The sequence below is a fragment of the Bos indicus x Bos taurus genome, chromosome 21, assembly GCF_003369695.1.
Source record: "Bos indicus x Bos taurus breed Angus x Brahman F1 hybrid chromosome 21, Bos_hybrid_MaternalHap_v2.0, whole genome shotgun sequence".
Lineage (NCBI taxonomy): Eukaryota > Metazoa > Chordata > Mammalia > Artiodactyla > Bovidae > Bos > Bos indicus x Bos taurus.
The window spans coordinates 30,490,216-30,511,818 of NC_040096.1; the positions used below are offsets into that span (position 1 = coordinate 30,490,216).

Sequence of the window (21,603 nt, forward strand, 5' to 3'; positions counted from 1 at the left end):
TGGTGAGTATTCCTCCCAATCCCATCCAGCCAACTGCCTGGGCCTGGGGCCTGGACAGCACCCTCTGCCCTCTTGCTCCCAGAAAGCTAATCCCACCTTTAATCCTCTAATTCTCTCACTACACAATCTCCAACTCTGCACACTTTTTTCCATCTTTTCTGCTGCTACCCGCTACTGTGATTTCTAGGCTGGACCAGCCTTCCAACTGGTCTCCCTTCCTCTCCTCTTGCTGAGGAATCCATTCTTCCCCCTCTCAGCCATGGTTAATCATCTGAAATTCACATCCAACCCAATCACTGGTCGTGCTGCTGCTTTTCTTACAAGCCCCTCCAGGTTTAGTCCCTGATCATCCATCCAGCTTTCTCTTTGTCACTCCTGCCCACCCTCTCTACATGTGCATCAGGCCCTGATCTCCAGGGCCTCCAGGCCTTTCCACTCCCTGCTTCACCAGGCTGGCTCTTACCTGACTTCAGGACTCAGTTCAGTCATCTCCTAGTCCAGGAAGCCTTCGCAGACACCACCAACATCCTACCCTCCAACACGCAAGTGTAGGTAAGCCTCCTGTGCCCACCTCAGGCCCCTACGCTTACCAGACTGCATTGTGCAGGCCTCTTTACCTGTCTGGGTCCCTCTCTAGACTACATACTCTCCAAGAACACGGCCCACAACTTATCTGTCTTTATATCCCAGGCAGTGGCACAATGCCTAGAATATAAGAAGGCCTGGAGTGAAAGACTGAATAAACAATCTCCATTTCATAGTTGAAAAAACTAAGGCTCAACAAGAGGGGGACGCTCAAGACATTACAGGAGGGGTCAGAAAAAAACTTCCTCTTAAAGGGCCAGATAGTAGTAGATATTTTAGACTGGTGAGCCAAATGCTCTTGTGACAACTATTCAATTCTACCACTGGTGTGCAAAAGCAGCCACAGACAATATGAAATAAATAAGTGGTGCTTTGTTCCGATAAAACTTCATTTCCACAGGCTGCAGTCCGCTACTCTTTACTAGAGAGAAAAAAGACTCACACTCATGAGTCTGACAAACAGTAAACATCAGAGACAAGACTCAAACCCAGGCCCACAGGGATTCCTCCACTAGCCAGAGCTGCTGTCCAGGAAACGTCAATTTCGTGTATCTTTCCCCGGTTTGACTTTAGGTGCTAGGCAAGTACTGATGGACCACAACATTAGCAACAAATGAAGACTGTACCAAAAACTGGGTAACATGGAGAGGAGAGTAGGAAAAGTTTCATTTTTTAATGCAAATCAGAGTAATAAAAACGTGTCTTCAATCTTAGCTAGAGTTAGCATGATTTAGGCTGAGCAGATGACTACTAGCATGGCTTCAGAAACATCACAGAGCACCATGACAAACCTTAACACATTTTATCTGTTAACCAATTTTATCTAAAATGATGATTAAAATGGGGGAGGGGGTAAAATCTAGCCTTTTCTTCTCGACTACCTCCTTTAGACTTTCTGTCTTCCTGAATAACTACAGTCTTCCAAATCACCTGGTCATCCAAAGTTTAACTATTTATTCTCAGAAGTTATCTACAAAATTGGCATAAGTTCAAAATTAGTCATTTCTACACATAAAATCTTCAGAGGCATCCCACTGCTCTTAGCAAAGTCCAGAAGCCCAAGCCCACGGTCCAGCCCTCCCCACCCTGGCCCTGGGTGTGCCCCCCAGCTTGGCTCCCTGCCCACTGCCTTCCTCCTCGAGCCTCACCTCCTTCTAGTCCTGGAGGGCACTGCGCTGCTCTTACCTGATCATCCTCAGGTCTCAGAGAGGGTCCCCACCCACCCCAAAGCTGTGCGTAAGCCATCCACGGCCCTTGGTACCCTGTTCCTTCCCTCTCATGTGATCTCACTTTTTTTTCCCTCTGCTGGACTATAAACTCTGTGAGGGGGATCCAGGCCTGGCATGAGCATCTACTTCCTGAATGAGTAAATGCCAGAGGATGCCAACTCTAAATTCCCACACTACAGTCCCCAAACCAAATGCAGAGAGCCAAGGGGGGCTGCAGGTGTTTTCTCCGGCTCCCCGGCCTCAGCACCTCAGCTTAAAAGAAGGCAGGTTGTGTTATGAAGGGATTGCAGGGCTGGGTGCCATTCCTGTGGCTCTCCTCTCAGTCTAATGCCTGAGTCTCCCTTAGATGGAAACACTTGGTGTCCTCAGAAGAAAGGAACCAAGGCAAAGTCAGGCTTGCCTGTGCCAAAGGCTACTGCCTTGAATACTGCCGGCTTCCCGGCAGGGTTTCCAAACATTCCCAGTGACTGATTCTGAGCTATGGAGATTCTTTTGATCTAAAGCTCTAAAATAGTGGCTTTTTAAAAAATTCAGTCATCAATGAGCAGACATGTGAATTAAACATAGAGGGGTTTTGGCCTGAAAAGGCAGGCATCCCTTCAGCTCCTGCTATTGTTGGTGTTAAGTCATCCATGAAAATGACCTAAGAACTCTTGCTGCATAGCATTTTAACAGGTGTGAAGTATACGGTAATTTCTCACTGACCAGAGGGTTAACCTGCTGACTGGTTAAAAACGAGGTAGGCAGTAAAACAGGAATTTGGAGGAAAAATAATTTTAAAAGTCCAAGAAGGCTTTCCACTAGTCAGCTGCACACGTTGCCAGGTCACCGGTAATCTACAGTAGCCTGTGCTCTCCCGAGTGAATGTCTCGAAGGTGTTAAAAAGTTCGCACCACACCTCTTTACAGGCCTGAGAACCACCCATTCCAGCTAAATTCCAAAGTGCACTCCTTAAGAAATGCTGGTGTGATGGCCTGGCCTTCTCACACCTTACCTCAGGGCCCAGGGGCTGGCTATTTCTGGGCCTGCCCTGCTCCCTCTATGAAGAGAGAGCCACAAGTACAGCACCCCCCATCTCCACTTCCACAGTCCCTGCAGGAGCCAGGTTGGACGGGTGGGCTTTGAATAACTATCCGCCTACTCTTCTAATATGGTAATCGCAACCAAACAGTTGTGAGAGGATCATGGGGCTTTAGTGTTTTTGATATTCAAATATAAAACCGCTTTATCTCCACACTGCAACTGGCCAGGGCTTAGCATGAATTGTGAAAATGCCACAGGTCCGAGATAAAACAGAACGAGAGTTTTATCGTCTGGTTTAACGTCTTCCCAAGAAGCATCGGTGAATCACAGTGAGAGCTCTGAGAACATCTTCCCAGTGGGCACACACATCTGTGCGCAGGACTGTGGGTGTTGGTGCTTCACCTTCAGAGGGAGTGGAGAGAAGGCTGGCCCTGGGGTCAGACTGGACTTCAGCACGACGGCGCACTGCCCACTGCCCTCAGCAGTACCATCGCTTTAGGGTGCCAGGCACCAGCTTTGCCTGACTCCTGAGGTGCTGTTGGGCTTGAGTACAGTCTGTACATGAAAGCAGAGGCCCTCAGTAACTACGGGATGCTGCCCTTCCTCAGGCATCATCATCATCATTCTCATTCTCAGTTCTTCTGCTAAGTTGACTTAATACATGGAACGTCAGTGCAAAAAGCACTGACACGGGAGCCCCCGTCCCTCACCCACCTGTGTTATCTCTGGCCACGAGGCCCTGAGAAAAGTCCCCAGGCGTCGGGGAGGTCCTGCTGTCCCACTTTACCACGTCGAGGCTGTTGCAATATTCCCACCTCTTCTGCTGAAGCTCTTGTAACCAGTAAGTCATGAGCTGACGATTAGGGGCCTACAAGAGGGAGTGGGAAAAAGTGTTATGGTCACCAAGAGCATAAACAGCATAAAAAAAAAAAAAAAGTTTTGTGAGGACAGACTGCACACCTTGACACATGGCAGGGAGAGTTAAGAACAACTCAAAGAGGGGTTTCCCTGGGGGCTCAGTGGTAAAGAATCTGCCCGTCAATGCAGGGGGACACAGGTTCCATCCCTGGTCTGAGAAGATCCCACAGTTGGAGCGACTAAGCCCATGCGCCACACTACTCAAACTCAAATGCCCTACAGCCCGTGTTCCGCAACAAGAGAAGCCACTGCAGTGAAAAGCCTTCACACTGCAGCTTGAGAATACCCGCTGCTTGCTGCAACTGGAGAAAAGCCCACACAGCAACAAAGACCCAGCACAGCCAAAAATAAATAAATATACAAAATTATTTTTAAAAAGAACAACTCAAAGAAATTTCAAGATCAGTAACTTTCGTTCACTACAAATGGTCAAGAAAACAGCAACTTTTACATAAAGAATTTAATCCTAATAATAAGAAATCTTTTTAAATTCTGAAATTACAGAATGATACAATTTACTGTCTTCCTCAAAAGGTTTTTGGAAGGCTTGATATTCTCAGTGCCCTTTCGTTCTGAGTACCTATGAATTCTATCTGAGGAAACCACATCTCACATAGGTATGGATGACATCCCTGCCAAATCAAATCTAATAACAGTATTTAAATCCTGTCAGCACCTAAGAAAGTGAGCAAAGAAAACTGCAGATTAAAAACTAGGTGGTGTGCTTCCCAGGTGGTCCAGTGGTTAAGAATCCACATGCCAATACAGGGAACACAGGTTCCATTCCTGGTCCAGGAAGATCCCACATGCCATGGGGCAGCTAAGCCCACGTGCCACAGCTACTGAGCCTGAGCTCTAGACCCTATGTTCCACAAGAGAAACCATCTCAGTGAGAAGCCTGCGCACTGCACCAAGAGAGCAGCCCTTCCTCGTCGCTACTAGAGAAAGCCCGCACGAAGCAATTAAGACCCAGTGAGGCCAAGAATAAACAAATAAATATAATTAATTAATTAAAAAGAAAAAAACTAGATGGAACATCTATGACCATGGCCATATTTTTAAACAGCAGACAATATCAATGGCTGGAAAGGGCACAGAGCAACTAGAACTTTCCTTCCTTGCTGGTGGGGATATACAATAGAGTAGCTTTCTGGAGAACGGGGTGGCAGTTCCTTATACACCTACCAAATGGCCTGGCAACCCCACTCCTAGGTGTTCACCCCAGAGGAATACAAAATACATATTCACACAAACCCTGCATGCAAATGCTCAGAGGCTTTATTCATAATCGCCAAAGACTGAAAACAAGCCAAATGTCCTTTATCCAGTGAACGGATAAACAAACTGTGGAACGTTCATACCATGGAATACTATTCAGCAGTAAAAAGGAGCAAACCACTGATTCACACAACATGGATGAATGTTACATGCATACATCAAAGAAGCCAGCCCCCAAAGGCTACATACACATTCCATTTACATGACATTCTTCTAAAGGCAAAATTATAGGGACAGACGACAAGCCTGTGGTTGCCAGGGCTTGGGAGAAAGGGCTGGCTGACTACAAAGGGGCAGCATGAGAGGATGTGGTGGGGGGAGGGTGACCTACTCTGCATCATGACAATGGGGGCAGATACCCGACTCTACTTATCTGTCCAAACTCAAAGAACTATATACCACAGTGACCTTCACTATATACATTAAAAAAAAAAAAAAACAAGATATAGAGGGAACTCAAAATGATGAACCTAGCTATTAACTAACAAACTAGATGGCAAGTGTGGGTCACAGGTCTCCAGGCTGCCCCCACAAAGGAGCCCCAAGGAGAAGGATGCCATGGCACAATTATGGTGGCAACCACTGGCATCCAGTAAGGGGTACAGACATCAGACCCCATGGTTTTAGAACCTATAAATTCTGCCTCAGGGTCAGAGGCAATCTGGACAACTGCTCTATAGGCTTAAAGCAAGTGACAAGTCAGAGATCAAACCTCTACCGTCCACAAGCAAAGGACGACCTCCAAGTGCTCTGGCTACAACCTGGATTCTTTTTAGTGACACTTGCAGGCATGGCCCTAGGAAGGAAAACCACTCAGTATATGACTGCTGGTATCCTACAGAAAATCCCTCCAACTATCAGCCAAGTCATCATTTCATCCATACATTCAGTCAACATTTACTCTTAACATCTATCAGGAACCTGGAATCAGGGCTTGTGAGAAAGATAGGAAAAATAAATCAGTGATTTCAAGAGTGTTTTAAGTGCTATGACAGAGGTCAGAGAGGGTAAGGTGGGGCTGGTGTGACTGGAGATGCTGAGGGAAGATAATTAATCAAGCAGAGGAAATGGGACAAGGGTCAGGTACTGAAAGTTTAAGAAAACTGCTACCTATAGATTCAAAGGTTCAAACTGTGAGCTTAATGTCTTTCTTGTCCAATAAACATAAACTCTGAGATGTCTCCATTTTTCTAGCATCAAGCTCAGTGCCAGACACATTTTTGTTGAATAAATAAGTGAAGAAATGAATGAACAAACAATCATGAAGTGATGCATGATCTTGGTCTTAAAGGGGAAGCAGGTGGTGGCCAGAAGGACAAGATAGAAAGAAGAAGCTCCAGGCAGAAAGAAGAGTGTGTGCAAAGGCCGAGGAGAGAGAGCACAGACAGGGAGGCTGGCAGGGGAATGGAGGGAGGGGGAGGCTGGGATAAGCAGGGGGTGGGGCCAGGGTTCAGGTAGGGGAGGAGATTAGCTAGAGCCCAAGAGCCCTCAAGCTGGAGTCTGAGTGGCAATCTGGTCGCAGGGTGCACAGCAGGGGCTCAGCCTGGCTCTGAAGCAAGACAAAGAGAACGCAGCATTCCCAGAGAAGAGGAGAGAGTGACTGGAAGAGTAAGGGGCTGGGACAAAGCCCAGTCAGAGCCCAAAGCCCACCCAGCCCCTCCCCCTTCCCTCCTTTCACAGAGTCTATACTGAGCCCCTCGTCTCCCAGCCTCCAGCTTAGGGGAAAGTGTGTGTGTTTTGACAGTGTGTGCATGTGCATGTGTGTGTTCTGGTCCTCACACCAGTTCCCATGCCTGGCCCCCAATCCTGTCCCAGGGAGAAGTCAGATTAAGCACTGACCTCTCTGGCTGTTTCCTGAAATGCTGGCACCATGAGAAATATGCCTGTTACAAGAAAGCTTTTTCCCGACTTCCCTGGTGGCACAGCGGATAGGAATCCACCTGCCAATGCAGCAGTCACAGGTTTGGCTTGCAGAGCACCTAAGCCCGTGAGCCACAACTACTGACCCCGTGTGCTCCAACTACTGAGCGCACATGCTCCAACCATGGACGCCAGTGCTCTGCAACAGAAGAGACCACCACAATGAAAAGCACACACACCGCAACCAAGAGTAGCTCCCTCTCTCCGCAACTAGAGAAAGCCTGTGCGAAATCAACGAAGACCCAGTGCAGCCAACCGATCACTCAATTAAAGTACAAGTTTTTTTAAAAAAAAGAAGAGAAAGCTGTTCCCCCTTTAAATCTCTGAGTATTAAATCTGACTGAGGAACAATTAGTAACCTCTTAATCATCTCTTACTAAATTCCTGGGGCTAAACTTTCAGATCACATGCTTTCAATATCTGGCATATTATTCATGTTACAGAAATCTAGTCAATAAGGCAAGCAAAATTATCTCAAGACAAAGATTAACTGGGGTTTGTTTTCTTCAAAAAGAAAAAGAAAAAAACCTAGAAATCAGGAAAAGTATCTTGACTTCAATCCCCAAGCAGCTGTGAAAGGCTGCTGGGGGCACATGGCTCCCAGGCATGTGCCAAGATCAAGGAGGCAGAAAAGCCCCCAGAGGTCCTCCCCTCAGGGAGCTGAGGCCCAAAGACAGACGCACACACAGGTTGTAAGACAGGATAGGATTAAAAGTAAAACAGCAAAATCAGCAGAAATCCACAAAGCCTCTGTGTTTCCCCTTGATATCTTTTAAACAGACTGAACTGAGATTTGGCCTTGTTCAGTCCTAACTAAATGCAGAATCACAAACTAGTCTCTTCATTGCTCCAGTCTTAGTCGGTCATGCAAAGTCAGTCTGGTGATCTGCCCCGCCAACTCAGTAGCCACTAGTCACACACAGCTTGTGAGCATGTGAAATATGGCTAGTGCCACATGATAAAATATAGGTACACTGGATTAAATAAAGTATATTAGTTAAAATAATTGCACCTGTTAAACAGTGGAATTCCACTGTTTAATGTGATTATCCAAAAACTTAAAAGTATGTATCTGGCTCACATCGTATTTGTATTGAATGGGGCTGTTCTAGATAATGATGGCAAGTACCATTTGGGAGAGCCAAGGCTGGCAGGAGATCTGGCGAGGTGGGAAACCCAGCAGGTGGGAATGCCCTCAGGGATGGCCATGGGCATGGGGCTCCTGACAGTGGGGCAGCCAACGTTCTTCAGCTCCCACAGAACTTTATGACTCAAACAACTTTCTTCTTTAAGTACCCCCCATATCCCCAACCACCTCCTGCTCTGTTAATATCCATGGAGATGCCAACATTATTTGGAGACCTAAAAGAATGAGTCTGGCTGGCCTAGCTGATGGCTCACATTTCAGAATCTTCCCTGCCCTCTCCCAGAGGAGGGCAAGTAGGACCCTCGAGGGATCTGTCTTCATTCACACAGGGCACCTGAAGGAGTCCATCACCAGAACTCCCTCCACTGAGCTATACCCACCTGGTGACAAATGAGCCGGACAGTGCTGAGGCTTATCACCACCACCAGCATGACCCAGAGAGGATCAATCGCTGCCACACCCTACCCAAATCACCATTTAAAATGCTTTAGTCCCACATTCTGGAGAACCAGACAGACATTCAACCATGCTGGAAAAAGCAGAAATGAGGCAAAGCTTCACAGCTCAGAAGAGAATAAGAGCAGATGCCAGACAAGCATCCAACAGGCCACATGTCACATCTGTTGTCTGAAGGCTCACCAGGGTCATATCCTGAGTCTCCCATAAACACTGGTCTCTTCATCTCCTACTCAGTCTGCAAAACCCAATTCAAAATGCAAATAAGGCTTACTGACCTGAGCCTGAATGTTCTCTGCACACTCAGAATGGGGAACTCAGAACACTAGACAGCCCAGGACAGCTTCCCACGGCAGTGGTGCCCTCCCTGTGTGTTCTCATTAGTCTAAGTTCCTTGAAGGCAGAGGCAAAACCTTCTGGCCTCAGTATGGTCCAAGATGCCTAGCACAGTGCCTGGAATACAGTTAAACACTCAAATATCTGACTCATCCTCTCCTACGTTCAGCTACTGCTACTGCCTCAAAACGGCTAAAACTCTAGTTCAAATATGGCACCAATCCCAACATGAGAAATCAAGCCAAACATATGGGAAAGCCATTCTGGTTGTCCCTACACAGCTGCAGGAATGTCCTGGGGAGCTGGGAGGGCAGACAAGGACTGCGTGATGACAGATTTGAGATGAAAGACATCTGCTGCATTTAGGCGCCATAACCTGAGATGCCAGTTCAGAGAATGGAAACCAGGCCATGCCACGTCCAGCTTGAGGTGGAATTCAGCCCTTGACAGTTGGCGAGGAGAACCATGTGATGCCCCAGCTGTTCCCACAAGCCTTTGTGCCCAGACCACCAAAAGCCCAAAACCCAGAAGTCAACTCTTGGGGAGATGGACTCCGGACACCTGTCCCTGCCCTTGGACCCCAGGGACTTCCCTCTCTCCAAGCCTAGCTCTTTCCTTGGTGCTCTGAAAAGTCCCACAATAAAGTTAATTCATCTCAAGATATGTTTATTAAGGGCCTACCCTGGCAGGCAAGCACATTACTGGGCACAGGGGCCAGAGCTGCAACCGTGCACATACACAGGAGTCAGGCCTCATCTCCTAGCTGCATTCTCACTGCACCACAAACTGACCCAAGCCCTCTTACCATCTGGGTCTCCAGCCCTTTGGTAAAGAACCTCCATCTACCAAGACTCAGCACATTTTAGAAGCTATAATAATGCTCATCTCCTTTGATCCAAAACTCCATTCCTAGGAATCTATCTAAAAGAATCCAAAAGAAGAAAACACCACATACATAGAGATGTTTATTCATTCACTTGGCAAATACTTATTAAGAGCCTGACTTAGGCCAATGCAGCAGTCAACATTAGGGGCAGAGTATTGGGTGAGACCTGGTCAATTCTTGGCTCTTAGACCCTCCCGGTGGGCAAATGGCTTCCTTTACACCTGCAGGAGACAGTCAAAAACATGTTCACAATACAATCAAAATGTAAAACGTGGAACTTCCCTGGTGGTCCAGTGGTTAAGACTCCAAACTTCCAGTGCAGAGGGGCACGAGTTCAATCCCTGGTCAGGGAACTAAGATCCCACATGCCACACAGTGCAGAAAAAATTTTTAAGAATTAAAAAATTTAAAAAAAAAACAAAACATAAAATGCATAGGTATATATTTAAGAAATCCTTATGTATCAGTAGAAAGTTAAAAAAAAAATCCAGCCAAAATTCTAAAAAGTTCTTCAAAGCATACCAAAGAGATTACAAAATTAATCTGAAGTTTAACCTTTGAGAATTCTGAAAAAATAAACAAGTTGTGAGGCTTTGACCTACCAAATGGGTAAGCATATTATAAAGTCACAATAATTAAACCAGTACTCTACTGCCAGAGAATCAAAATACAGGGCTAAGTAGGTATAAAAATATTTATGCAGCATTTCAAATCAAATCAGTGGAAAAAGTATTAATTATTAAACAAAGGCATTATGACAATTGGCTAAAATTTTGGAAAGAAAAGTATTAAGAATTATGGCATAGGTTTGAAACCTAGGCCACAACATAAAAGAAAATAAAGTCAACATTGATTCAAGATTTAAATGCAAAATAGAAACCATTTAAATTAGTAGACGATGCCTTTGTAATCAAAGTTTCTGTCTCTTTCTGTATCTTGTTAACAACAGGTGTGTAGATTTCTGCCAAATTTTCAAGCCACACAGGGATGATGTGACTTTTGATCCAGCCATCGGCACATCAGAAACTGACAAGGAAGATCTGTGCAGAGAACTCCTGAAGAGCTCACGCTGAAGCACAGCCAGCAGCCACGACGAATGCCGTGCGCCCTGATGCTGTGGACAAGGAAAACCAACGCCCTCTCAGGACTGAGCCCCACGTCCTCAGAGGGCAGAGCTTCAGACTGTAAGCCACACAGCTGCTTCCTGCACAGGCAATTCAAGGGACCTGACTCCAGGCTGAGCAGCAGCAGGGAGGCATTGATTTCTACAGGCTTGATCACTCACCCCAGCAACATGGAAATAATCCCTGCTGTAACATTTCTGTTCTCTAGGAATGTAAACACCTGTCTAAACTCCAAAAGAAAGACAGCAGCAAAAAATGTCTGTGTGTCCAAAACACCATACAAAATTAAAAGACAAAGTGAGAAAAAGACCAAACAGCCTCCAAGCTGCTGAGCACAGTGTGGAGTTCCATAGTCTTGCAGGGACACCTCACTCTGTTGGCGCTTAAAGAGCTCCTGTATGCCTGGGAGTGCCTCCGTAGCTTTAAAAAACAAAAACAAAACCCAATAACAAACCGTAGACTTTTATTTCAAATAATAACAATACCCACGTCTGCTGCGGAAAATCTCAAAAACACAGCAAAACAAAGAAGAAAATAAAATGTACATAACCATATCACCAGTAATAACCTCAGTCAGCACTTTGGAGTATATCCTTTCAGATACTTTTCTATCCATAAATACACATGGCAATTTTCTTTACAAAAATGGAAAAAAATTATATAGACTATTTCATAATGTTTACATTCATATTACTAACAGTATTAGATACTATTAAGTAAATGATTACTATGTGCCAGACATTGTACTAAACACTTAATACACGCTATCATTTAAAGCTCATAACAAAAAAATAAAGCTCATAGTAATCTCACAAGATGGTATCATCCACTTGCCCAAAGTATCACCTACTGGATTCTGGAGCCTACTGCTGCTGCTGCTGCTAAGTCGCTTCAGTCGTGTCCGACTCTGTGCGACCCCATAGACAGCAGCCCACCAGGCTCCCCTGTCCCTGGGATTCTCCAGGCAAGGACACTGGAGTGGGTTGCCATTTCCTTCTCCAATGCATGAAGGTGAAAAGTGAAAGTGAAGTCGCTCAGTCCTGTCCAACTCTGAGCGACCCCATGGACTGCAGCCTACCAGGCTCCTCCATCCATGGGATTTTCCAGGCAAGAGTACTGGAGTGGGGTGCCGTCGCCTTCTCCGATTCTGGAGCCTAACTGAGTTCAAATCCCAGCTCGGCCATTTGCTGGCTGTAATAGCCAAGCTACTTAATGTGCCTCAGATTTCTCATTGGTAAAATGTGAATAACAGGAATCTACTTCGCGTTATGCTGTTATGAGGGTTAAATGAGTTGATGCGTGTTAAGTTCAGAACAGTGCTTGGCACACACTAACTACTCATTAGGCATCAACTGTCCATATTATCATGATCACTCATGATCTCACAGCCAGTTGGCACAGTCAAAATTCAAACCCGGTCTGTGTTCCCTACTATCAAGGGGAAGAAGGAGAAGTGCATGTCCAAGACAAAGTCCATCCTCTCAACATTTCAGCAGAAATCTAGAAGTTCCTCTATGGTTTTTCTCAGATACTGAAATGCTGCTGACCTCAACAACAGCCAAGTTCAATTTAAAGTGTGTTGCCAGACTTCCCTGGAGGTCTAGTGGTTAAGAATCCACCTTGCAATGCAGGTGACACGGGTTCAATCCCTGGTCTGGGAAGACTCCACATGCCATGGGCCAGCTAAACCCATGTGTTACAACTACTGAGCTTGAGCTCTAGATCCCTTGAGCTGCAACTACTGAGCCCACACACCACAACTCCTGAAGTCCACGCATCCTAGAGCCCAAGCTCCACAACAGAAACCACTGCGATGAGCAGCCTACGCACAGCTTACTGCAGAGTAGCCTGGACTCACTACAACTAGAGAAAGCCTGCATGCAGCAACAAGGACCCAGTGTAGCCAAAAATAAATAAGCAAATAAAAATAAACCTTTCCAGGTGGCACAGTGGTAAAGAATCCGCCTACCAATGCAGGAGACGTGGATTTGACCCCTGGGTTAGGAAGATCCCCTGGAGTAGGAAATGGCAACCCACTCCAGGATTTTTGTCTGGAAAATTCCATGGACAGAGGAGCCTAGAGGAGCATAGTCCATGGGGTGGTAAAGAGTCAGACATGACTGAGTGAGCACACATGCACACTAAATAAAAATAGTATGTTGGTTTCCTGGATAAAGACAACTCCCACATCAAAGGCTGGGCTCTCTGACAGTACAGGAGGTCCTCAGGACATCAAAGGAATGGGTGGGGTCAGCACAGTCCTACTGGGTTGGAGACAGCATGACCATCAATTGGCTATAAAGTTCTCCCACTGGATGCTCTGAGCCACAGTTCTGCTCTAAAGACATTTCTTTTAAAATAGACTACAGTGAGCAATAACAAGACTAAACATAAACAAATATACAGAAGAAAGGAACTGTTCTCCAACATAAAAGGATCACAAGGTCTCTAAGTCTGAAAGACCCTTTCGTCAGTCTCTCAGATTCTCGCTCCCTGTCATTCCTCTGGTTCTTCAACCTCGGGCCTCTGCGAGACTATCCTAACTGGTCTTGCTGTCCTCAGCCTCCCTCCCCAAACTCTCTTACATGCAGCCAACAAAATCATATGTTTGTCCCAGGCTTAGAACTCTCTAGTGGCTCCCAAGTGCTGAGCAATGTGGCATGGTCACCTGATCCATGCTGCCCCACACTCCACGGGATGAGAGCCTTTCTTTCCCCACCCAACAGGCGCACAGAAGCCAGCTGAGCTTCAATGACCCCTGCTCCTATTGCACTAAACCCACATGCAAATGCCTACTCACTCCTCAAGATCTAGTTCACACATCCTATCTAGGAGGCCATCTGATATCTCTTACAGAACCTATCTTGCATACATGACGATGACACAGCACTTCAGTTGCCCACTTAGGTTGTGAACTCTGGGCTCCTCCCCAAAGGCTCAGGGCCGACTGCATAACCGACAGTCACCACGGAGTCACAAGGAGAATACAGACTAAGTCTGCTAAGTCGTATAAAGCAACTGAGACTGCACGGATAGTCTGACTCAGTCATATCTTAAAAGGATGTGCAATGCCTGTTCATAATGAAGGAATTTTCATTCCTTAAATCTAAAGAAGGGTATCTGGGGTCTCCCTGGCAATCCAGGGGTTAAGACTCGGCACTTTCACTGCCATAGCCTGGGTTCAATCTCCGGTTGGGAAACTAAGATCTGGAAAGCCCCAAGGTGCAGCAAAAAAAAAAAAAAAAACAGAAAGACAGAAGGTTATTTTGGATTTCCAAGGTACTTCTTCCATAAACAATAAAAAGCACAAGAATATCATAAATAGCCTGATCATGCAAAACACATCTCAGATGAAAAAAAGACTACAATCTCATATCTGATAAATAATTTTAGGTTCCAAATTTTCTTCTGAACATTTCAATATCATAAGCTTGCAAACAATCTCAAGGGATCTGGCCCACTACCAATGGGGGGGGGGGGGGGAGCGGGAAGCAGTTTTTTTCAAAAACCCCTGGGAAGGTTTTGAAATCTCATTTCAGCCCAGCGACAGACAGTGAGAAGGGAAATAATACTGAGTCTCCTGGCTCCTTGGAAAACGAAGTGCGACTATAGGGACCTCCACTCTTTAGTAACACCCTAAGTTCTTACTGCTTTGTCTTTTTAAACTGCTATCCTGAAGTTGGCATTTTCATATAACTTATTACGCAAAATAATTACATGAATTCTCATCTAAAGAACCTAGACCTCCCACCATCACTTTCCCTAAACGGTCTGAGAGGGAGAGGGCAGCCTCTCCCCCGAAGCTGCCCCTCTTCTCCTGCATTCTGGGAGGTGGTAGTCTGAGGAGTTTTGCCATTTCTAACTCTCAAGCATCTTCTTTTAAAAAGCAAACACCCTGAGAGAACAGATACTCCTTAAACCCATCCTTAACAGTTTAACAGAGATTAAACTAGGAAAAGAGTGCCTACACACACACAAATGCGTGTTACAGGAAAAGAGGTCAATAAAGTTAACTGGGCTTGCGAGGGGCCTGGCCTAGATGACAGATTTCACCAAGACACCGGCAAGGACAAGGCCACTCTCGGGGCCTGTTCTTCCCTGCAGGAAATGTGGAAGCCTGTCAAAACGCTTTCTGTTTCAGACGGAAGGCGAGCATGTGGCCTCCGAGTGGCCACAGGGCTGCATTCCTACAGCTCCCTATCAGCTCTGCCATTGCACAATAAGAGAGTGCCAGGGTTTTATGAGCTCAGGATAAACAAGAACTCCTGTAGCAATGGCAAGCAAACGGGTGAACAGCCCCACGCCACCTCTGCCTGCGATGATTTCCATACACCATGCAACACTGCAATGTTCTGGCTTGATGTTTTTTAACTTAAAAGGAGGACACAGGAATGACTGACTTAATATGAAGTTTTATGATCTGGGGTTTGGGAGGGGCAGACTCCCAGGCTCCACCCATCGGAGATTACGGGGAACATGGGAGCCTGGTACCAAAAATCTACTTGAACTTTCAGTCAATTTACTGGAGTGTTTGGGAAGCATGTTGATTTCTAAGTCTTTTTAAGATAGAGCTGGTATCTCAGGAAAGTGCCAGATGGTTCTCCTATATCAAACCCCTCTCTGGGTGAAAAGCCGGAGGCTCTACAAGTCTCCTTACCAGTTATTTGGTGGTGGTGACTATTAAAACCCCTTCTCCCAGAAACACCCTAAGGATGGCCTCCGGGAGCTTCCCTCTGAATGGCCCAGGAGGAAATCTTGGCACATGGTGGTGTGCCAGCAACTAAGTGATCAGCATGGGGGGACAGAAACGTCAGGGCCACTGGGGAGAGGGAGTCACAGGCCCCAAACCATTGCTCTGGAGCAAAGAAACTCAGAATGCAAAGAAGGTGGGCAGATATAAACCACAGAGTGTCAACTTAAGGATAAAGGGCTCACACTTCACTGGTCTCCACCCACGCAGTTTAGTTATTTCTAGTCCACTCAGAAAACCATCCTCTCATAGGGCCAGTCTTTACTTCATGGTCAAAGAGGACATTCATTCATGATCTAGAAGAGAGCAGTGTTTCTCAAAGAAAGGACCAGAGGTCTGCAGCAGAAGGGGCGGGACAGTGGATAAGGAAGCAGATTCCTGAGGTCCACCCCGGCCAACCAACTAAACCGGAATCTCTGGGGGGAACCCCCACCGCCTGCATTTTAGCAGGATCCCAGGCGGCGCCTTCCCCACACTAAATTTGAGAACCACAATTCTCCAGGAGATGTCCTTTAAAGGACAGAAAGCAAAGAGAGCCTTATCAGCATGTTACCTCCAGGACAGTAAATGTAAGAGAGCTGTAAACTGTGAAGCTTAAAAAACTGGTTCACTTCTGAGGCCAGAGGGCATGGCTGACAGAGCAGAAAGAGAAAAACACACACATGAAGGGTCAGTTTTCCTCTGCACAGAGGAAAGGCGCCAAAGAGAAGGCTCCTGAACAGGAATGTGTAAGTCTAGTCCCTGCCAGGGAAACACCACTAATGTCTATTATCAATCAACCCCCACTGGAAGTTTATCATCTGTATTGTTAATTTCCAATCTCCATATGACTGAACATCTTACATCTGTACCACAGTACCTAAGACATAAATGTGTAATTTTACAATCTGTGTACAACAACTAAAAACAGAAGAAGCCCTATTTCCTACTAAGGGAGTAAGATGGAAATGTGAAGCAAATAGCATAAAACCACTGGGTTTAAAATAGCTAAATATCACTCAGGTGTGTGTGTGGAGGGGGTTGATTAGTGCCAGGGCTGCAGCTAACTAGCTATGGGACTCAGTTTCTTACTCGGTCATACAAGGAGCAAGACAGGCTGATCTGAGGGTCTCGTCAGTACTGACTCAGGGATAATGACCCTTGGAACACAAACACTGATGACCTCCTCCACCTCACAGAGAGACTTGATGACAATGCTCTAATGACACCCAGGGCTGGACAGAACAAGCTCCCCAAGGCCAGAGGCAACACCTGATTTGCACTGGATGCCCATCAGGGCCTTGCCCAACCAAGGTTGTTAAGTGAATGGCCAGTGGCTGCATCAGATTTCCAAATGCAGGCCCCTTTTCTGCAAGCACAGTCTCCCCTGGACATCAGAGAGCTGGAAAGGGAAATGAAAACTGGGCTCACTGCCTAGAGATAATTCCTATAACCCAGGAGCAACACCTCTGATAGCACTGGCCTGTCCGCCTCCAGTCTACCTCTAGGCCTGACACCCCGACAAGTTCTCGCCTGAGGGCAGACTGCTCAAGGAACGTCTGCTCTTCCCAGGAGGGCTGACCTTGGAAAGGGCCAGTTGCTGTTTAGTCCCTAAATTGTGTCTGATTCTTTCACAACCCCACAGACTGTAGCCTGCCAGGCTTCTCTGCCCATGAGATTTCCCAGGCAAGAATACTGCAGTGGGTTGCCATTCTCTTCTCCAGGGGATCTTCCCAACCCAGGGATTGAACCCGCATCTCCCGCATTGGGAGGCAGATTCTTTACCACTGAGCCACCAGGGAAGGAGGCCAAAGGATCTCAGCTCCTGACTGTTCCCTTCTCCTCCAGATTCCAGTTCTCCCACACAATCAATCAAAAAAAAAGTTAAGCAATGGCCTGGCATACAAACTCATGAAAAGATGCTGATTCCCATTCAACTGGGAATACTTCTCACTCACCCAAAATGAACGAAATCTTTGAACAGCTATACAATTACACCAAAACTTAGCCAACTCTTCAGCCCATTTCTCCAGGGATCATCTCGATGTTCAGTCATACAGACCTCCCCAATTCGGCAATGCCCAGAGAAATCATGGTACGAACCACAGATTTCTGTCCCCGGGTGATATCCAAATCTGTACTTTACCTTCAGGCTTCCCTGCCCCCCCTCTTCATTTACTATGGAAAGATTCCAGACCTCCCTCACAATCAAAAAACTTGCAGACACTTGATGTTTACTCCCAGCGATTAATACTACAGACAAATATGGTTTCTCTCCAAAGTTTTTTTTTCAAAGCTATCAGGTGCTAATCTATTTTTAAAGTCTCAGCACTGTAGTTTCTTAAACAGAAAATTTTCACTGCTCTATCTGCAGAGAAAGCATGATGCTTATGACATGGTGGATGCTCAAAAGTATTTTCTAAAGGGAGAAAAGAACATTGCAAACTTCCTTCTGACCACGCAACACGAGCACACCACACTCCCACCCCAAAAGGAAATAAGGGTCTGAAGTGTTCATTCAATCCAACCAATATACACAGGGCATCTAATCTGTGGCTGACACTCCGCTAAGTATTAAGGCTGATGTGGTGACCAAGAAGTATAAGTTCTCAGGAAACCTACACTCTAGCAGGACATAGCATCAGATGCTCAAAAACCAAAACAGGACAAGACCCATTTTAGGGAGGAATGCCATCCTGAATCTGTCCATTTGGGGTTTCCTATGCTGCTTGGTGAGCTATTATTTACTGGGTGATCATGAAACCCACAGCCTCTCCAGAGACTGCCTTAGCCTCCTGACTCTTGGGGCTTCCCTCACACATACAAGCGCCCAGCGTGTTCACTTCACCAAGTTCTCTAAGTACAGTATTTAGCAGAACATTAGTCAGAAGCGTCACTACTTCCTAATTCACCATATTGTAATATTCACTCTGTGAAAGTGAGCAAAATCCACTGAGGACTTGCCCGGCCAGGATGCAGGTAAACACCCACTCAAATGTCATTAAGACCCTACTACAGCAACCTCCAACCTTGTGGCACCAGGGACCAGATTCTTTGGTGGAAGACAACTTTTCCCTGCACTGGGGTGGTGGCGGGGGTGTGGATGGTTCAGGCAGTGATGCAAGTGATGGAGCGGTGGGAAGCAGCAGATGCAGTTTCACTCACCCACCGCTCACCTCCTCTGTGCGGCCTGCTTCCCAAGAGGCTGCAGACCAGTACTGGTTCACAGACCGGGGGCTGGGGACCCCTGCCCTACCATATACATCTCTAAAAGAACTGAAAATTCCTAGTCAAAACCCCTTCCGCTCCCACAACTGGAGAGTCATTTCTACAATAATAGGGTTCTTTTCTTCCTTTGGACAGAGGGTTATTACCTATATTTTGTTCTATGGGAAGGCTGATGGGTGAAGGCAGCTGAACAAGGAGACCGTCTGCCCCTCAACAGCCTCAGTGAGATGGGAGCACTGGTGCTCACCAGCTCTCAACCTGAATGCACGTGGCCCCTCCCTCCATGTCTCAAGCAACAGGTCCCTCCACAAGGGAAGGAAATTGGCAACATGCATGCCTGTGAGCAGAGCAAGTGGGACAGGAGAGAAGGCAAGGAAGGCGGCCGTGAGGAATGCTGCAGGAAAGGCAGCCCAGTGCAGCCAGGGAGCCCTGAGCCAACAGCCCCGGCTCATTTCTGAGCTTAAGTGCTGCTTTAAGAGGCAACGGACTACCAGATCTTCAACTCTGCATTTATCTTCTTTAAAACCTGTCTGCCGGTGCGTAACATATTAATATTTCAACTCTTAATACACAAGACATCTTCCAACATAATTAGATGAAAATACTGGACATGATCCAACCATCAGTTTGGGAGGGAAAAAAAAGAAAAACATAACTATTTGTCAAGCCCAGCTGAAAAGTCTTTGCGTATTCCTACAGCGAAGGCCACAAGGCCCTCCCCGCCACCCAGCTGCCATTGGGCATTCCTTGAATCCCCTACACACTCGGACGCGCCCGAGGGTCTCTGCTCCTGCCGTTCCTCTCCTTAGAACACTCCGCTGCTCTCTCCACTCCTCCAGTTAACATCAATGTGCCTTTTATACCTCAGCTCAAAAGTCACTTCCTCAAGAAGTCTTCCCTCCTCCCTTCAAACTAGATCCAGAGCCCCTGTTACACAGGCATCCCATCTCTTTACTTTTAAACTTCACAGAACTGGTTGGTGTTGTTTTATTTTAATTAAAGCCTGTCTCTGGGCAACCCAGAAAACTCTTCAAGGACAGGAACTATGCTCACCTTGTTCAATCTATACCCACAGTGCCTAAGCATAGCGCGTGAGAGTGAGTGAACAAATGAATGAGAAGTGCCCGGCCAGGCCTTCCTAAAACACCAGTGTCAGTGCACTATGGCTGAGGATCATATCTAGCCTAATGCATGTCTTTACACAGTTATAAGCCAAGAACGGTTTTTACATTTTCAAATAGTTAAAAAAAAAATCAAAAGAACGGCATTTTATGATGTGAAAATTACATGACATTCATATCTCACAGTCCATAAACAAAAATGATGGGAACACATCTACGCTCATTCTACAGCTGTTTCTGTACTAGAACATCAGAGCAGAGTAGTCCCAGAGTCGGCACTGGTGCAAGACCTCAAATATTTACCACGTAATCACTCACTCACTGCCACAACAATGCCCCCAGAGTCTAAGCTGCAGGCATGAAATACGAGAGACATGAAAATTAAGGACTGATGGTAATCCCCCTTCTGGATCCCTGATGCCTGTTATATTCACTGAGCATTCCCTGAATGGCAGCCACCTCCATGACACGTGGTGAGAATGTCATTTGAGACATCTGAGAATTCTGGCTGATCACTTCTAAAGGGTTGGAGCTCACATCAAAACCAAGGCTTACTGGGTAACCACCTTCTACTCATTCATTCAACAAACGTCTACCTGGGCACCTACTTTATACAGGCGCTGTTCTGGGAGGCGAGGATACAAACAGCGGCCCTTGGGGGTCCTCCTGAGCAGGAAATAGTGGGGCAGCTACACTACAGTGAGGCCTGTATGACAGGCAGTGGGAGACAGAAAGACTCTGTGATTCCACACCCACGAAACTGTACCTACTTTTAAGGAATATACTCGTTGGGAAGCCACGACAAACCCATGAAAAGTTACGTCTTGATAAAAGATTTAACTAACACTTCAAGACCCCTGAGCAGACGCCCCAGGGACAAACAGCTTAGCAGAACCGTTTAGCCAAGAATGCCGGTACACCCCACCTATTTTGTACCGCACACACTATGATTACCCGAGCTAACAAATGTTTGTCATTAAACTGAGAGCAGTTTCAACACCAGAGAATGTGCGTCCTTCCCACAAAAGTGGGTTAAGAATAGGCATGCATGATTGTTCGGTTACGTGTGGCTCAAAAACCAACACACATGTCCATTTGTGCACCACATGCCTTCAAGAAACAGAGCAGGGGGAGTGGGGTGAATCTGCTGACAGTCTGATGATGCTCCTCACTCTGGGGACTGCAGAAGTCAGGCAGGCCAGGGCCATTCAAGCTTTCCTCCCAGTCAGTCACGTGCTCTCCTTCTCTGTGGGACAGCTCACTCCAGAATTGACTCCTGTGTCTCAGATCCCAGCAAAGCTCAGTGAGTAGCCTCTAGTACCTCTACACACACACACACAGCACCACAAGAAGCATCAGTTTCTATCTGACTGTTGTAGCAGTTTCCAAATGTCCAATAACAAGTACCATACATCCTGGTAAAGAATCAGTAGGTACAATGTTGCTGGTGCTTTCATTCTGTATGAAAAGGACAGAAATTTAATACATTACAAGAAAAAACCGTGACTTCTAATCCCAAGCCACTGAAATAGAAGTTTAAAAAAAAAAAAAAAAAGACTTGTCAAAACAGATAAGAGAATTAGATATCTGGCATTTTGGACACTCACTGTTCCTAGAGCCTAC

The 21,603-nt window shown here is 46.3% G+C and overlaps 1 protein-coding gene across 2 annotated transcripts in view; it reads right to left on the bottom strand.

The window, feature by feature from the left end:
* Nucleotides 1-21,603, bottom strand: part of TBC1D2B (TBC1 domain family member 2B) — a 90,109-nt gene that overhangs the window by 65,228 nt on the left and 3,278 nt on the right. For both annotated transcript variants that reach the window (XM_027521828.1, XM_027521827.1), the window contains exon 2: nt 3,552-3,705. In XM_027521828.1, coding sequence (XP_027377629.1) covers nt 3,552-3,705 — 154 coding nt within the window. The remainder of the gene's footprint in view (nt 1-3,551; nt 3,706-21,603) is intronic.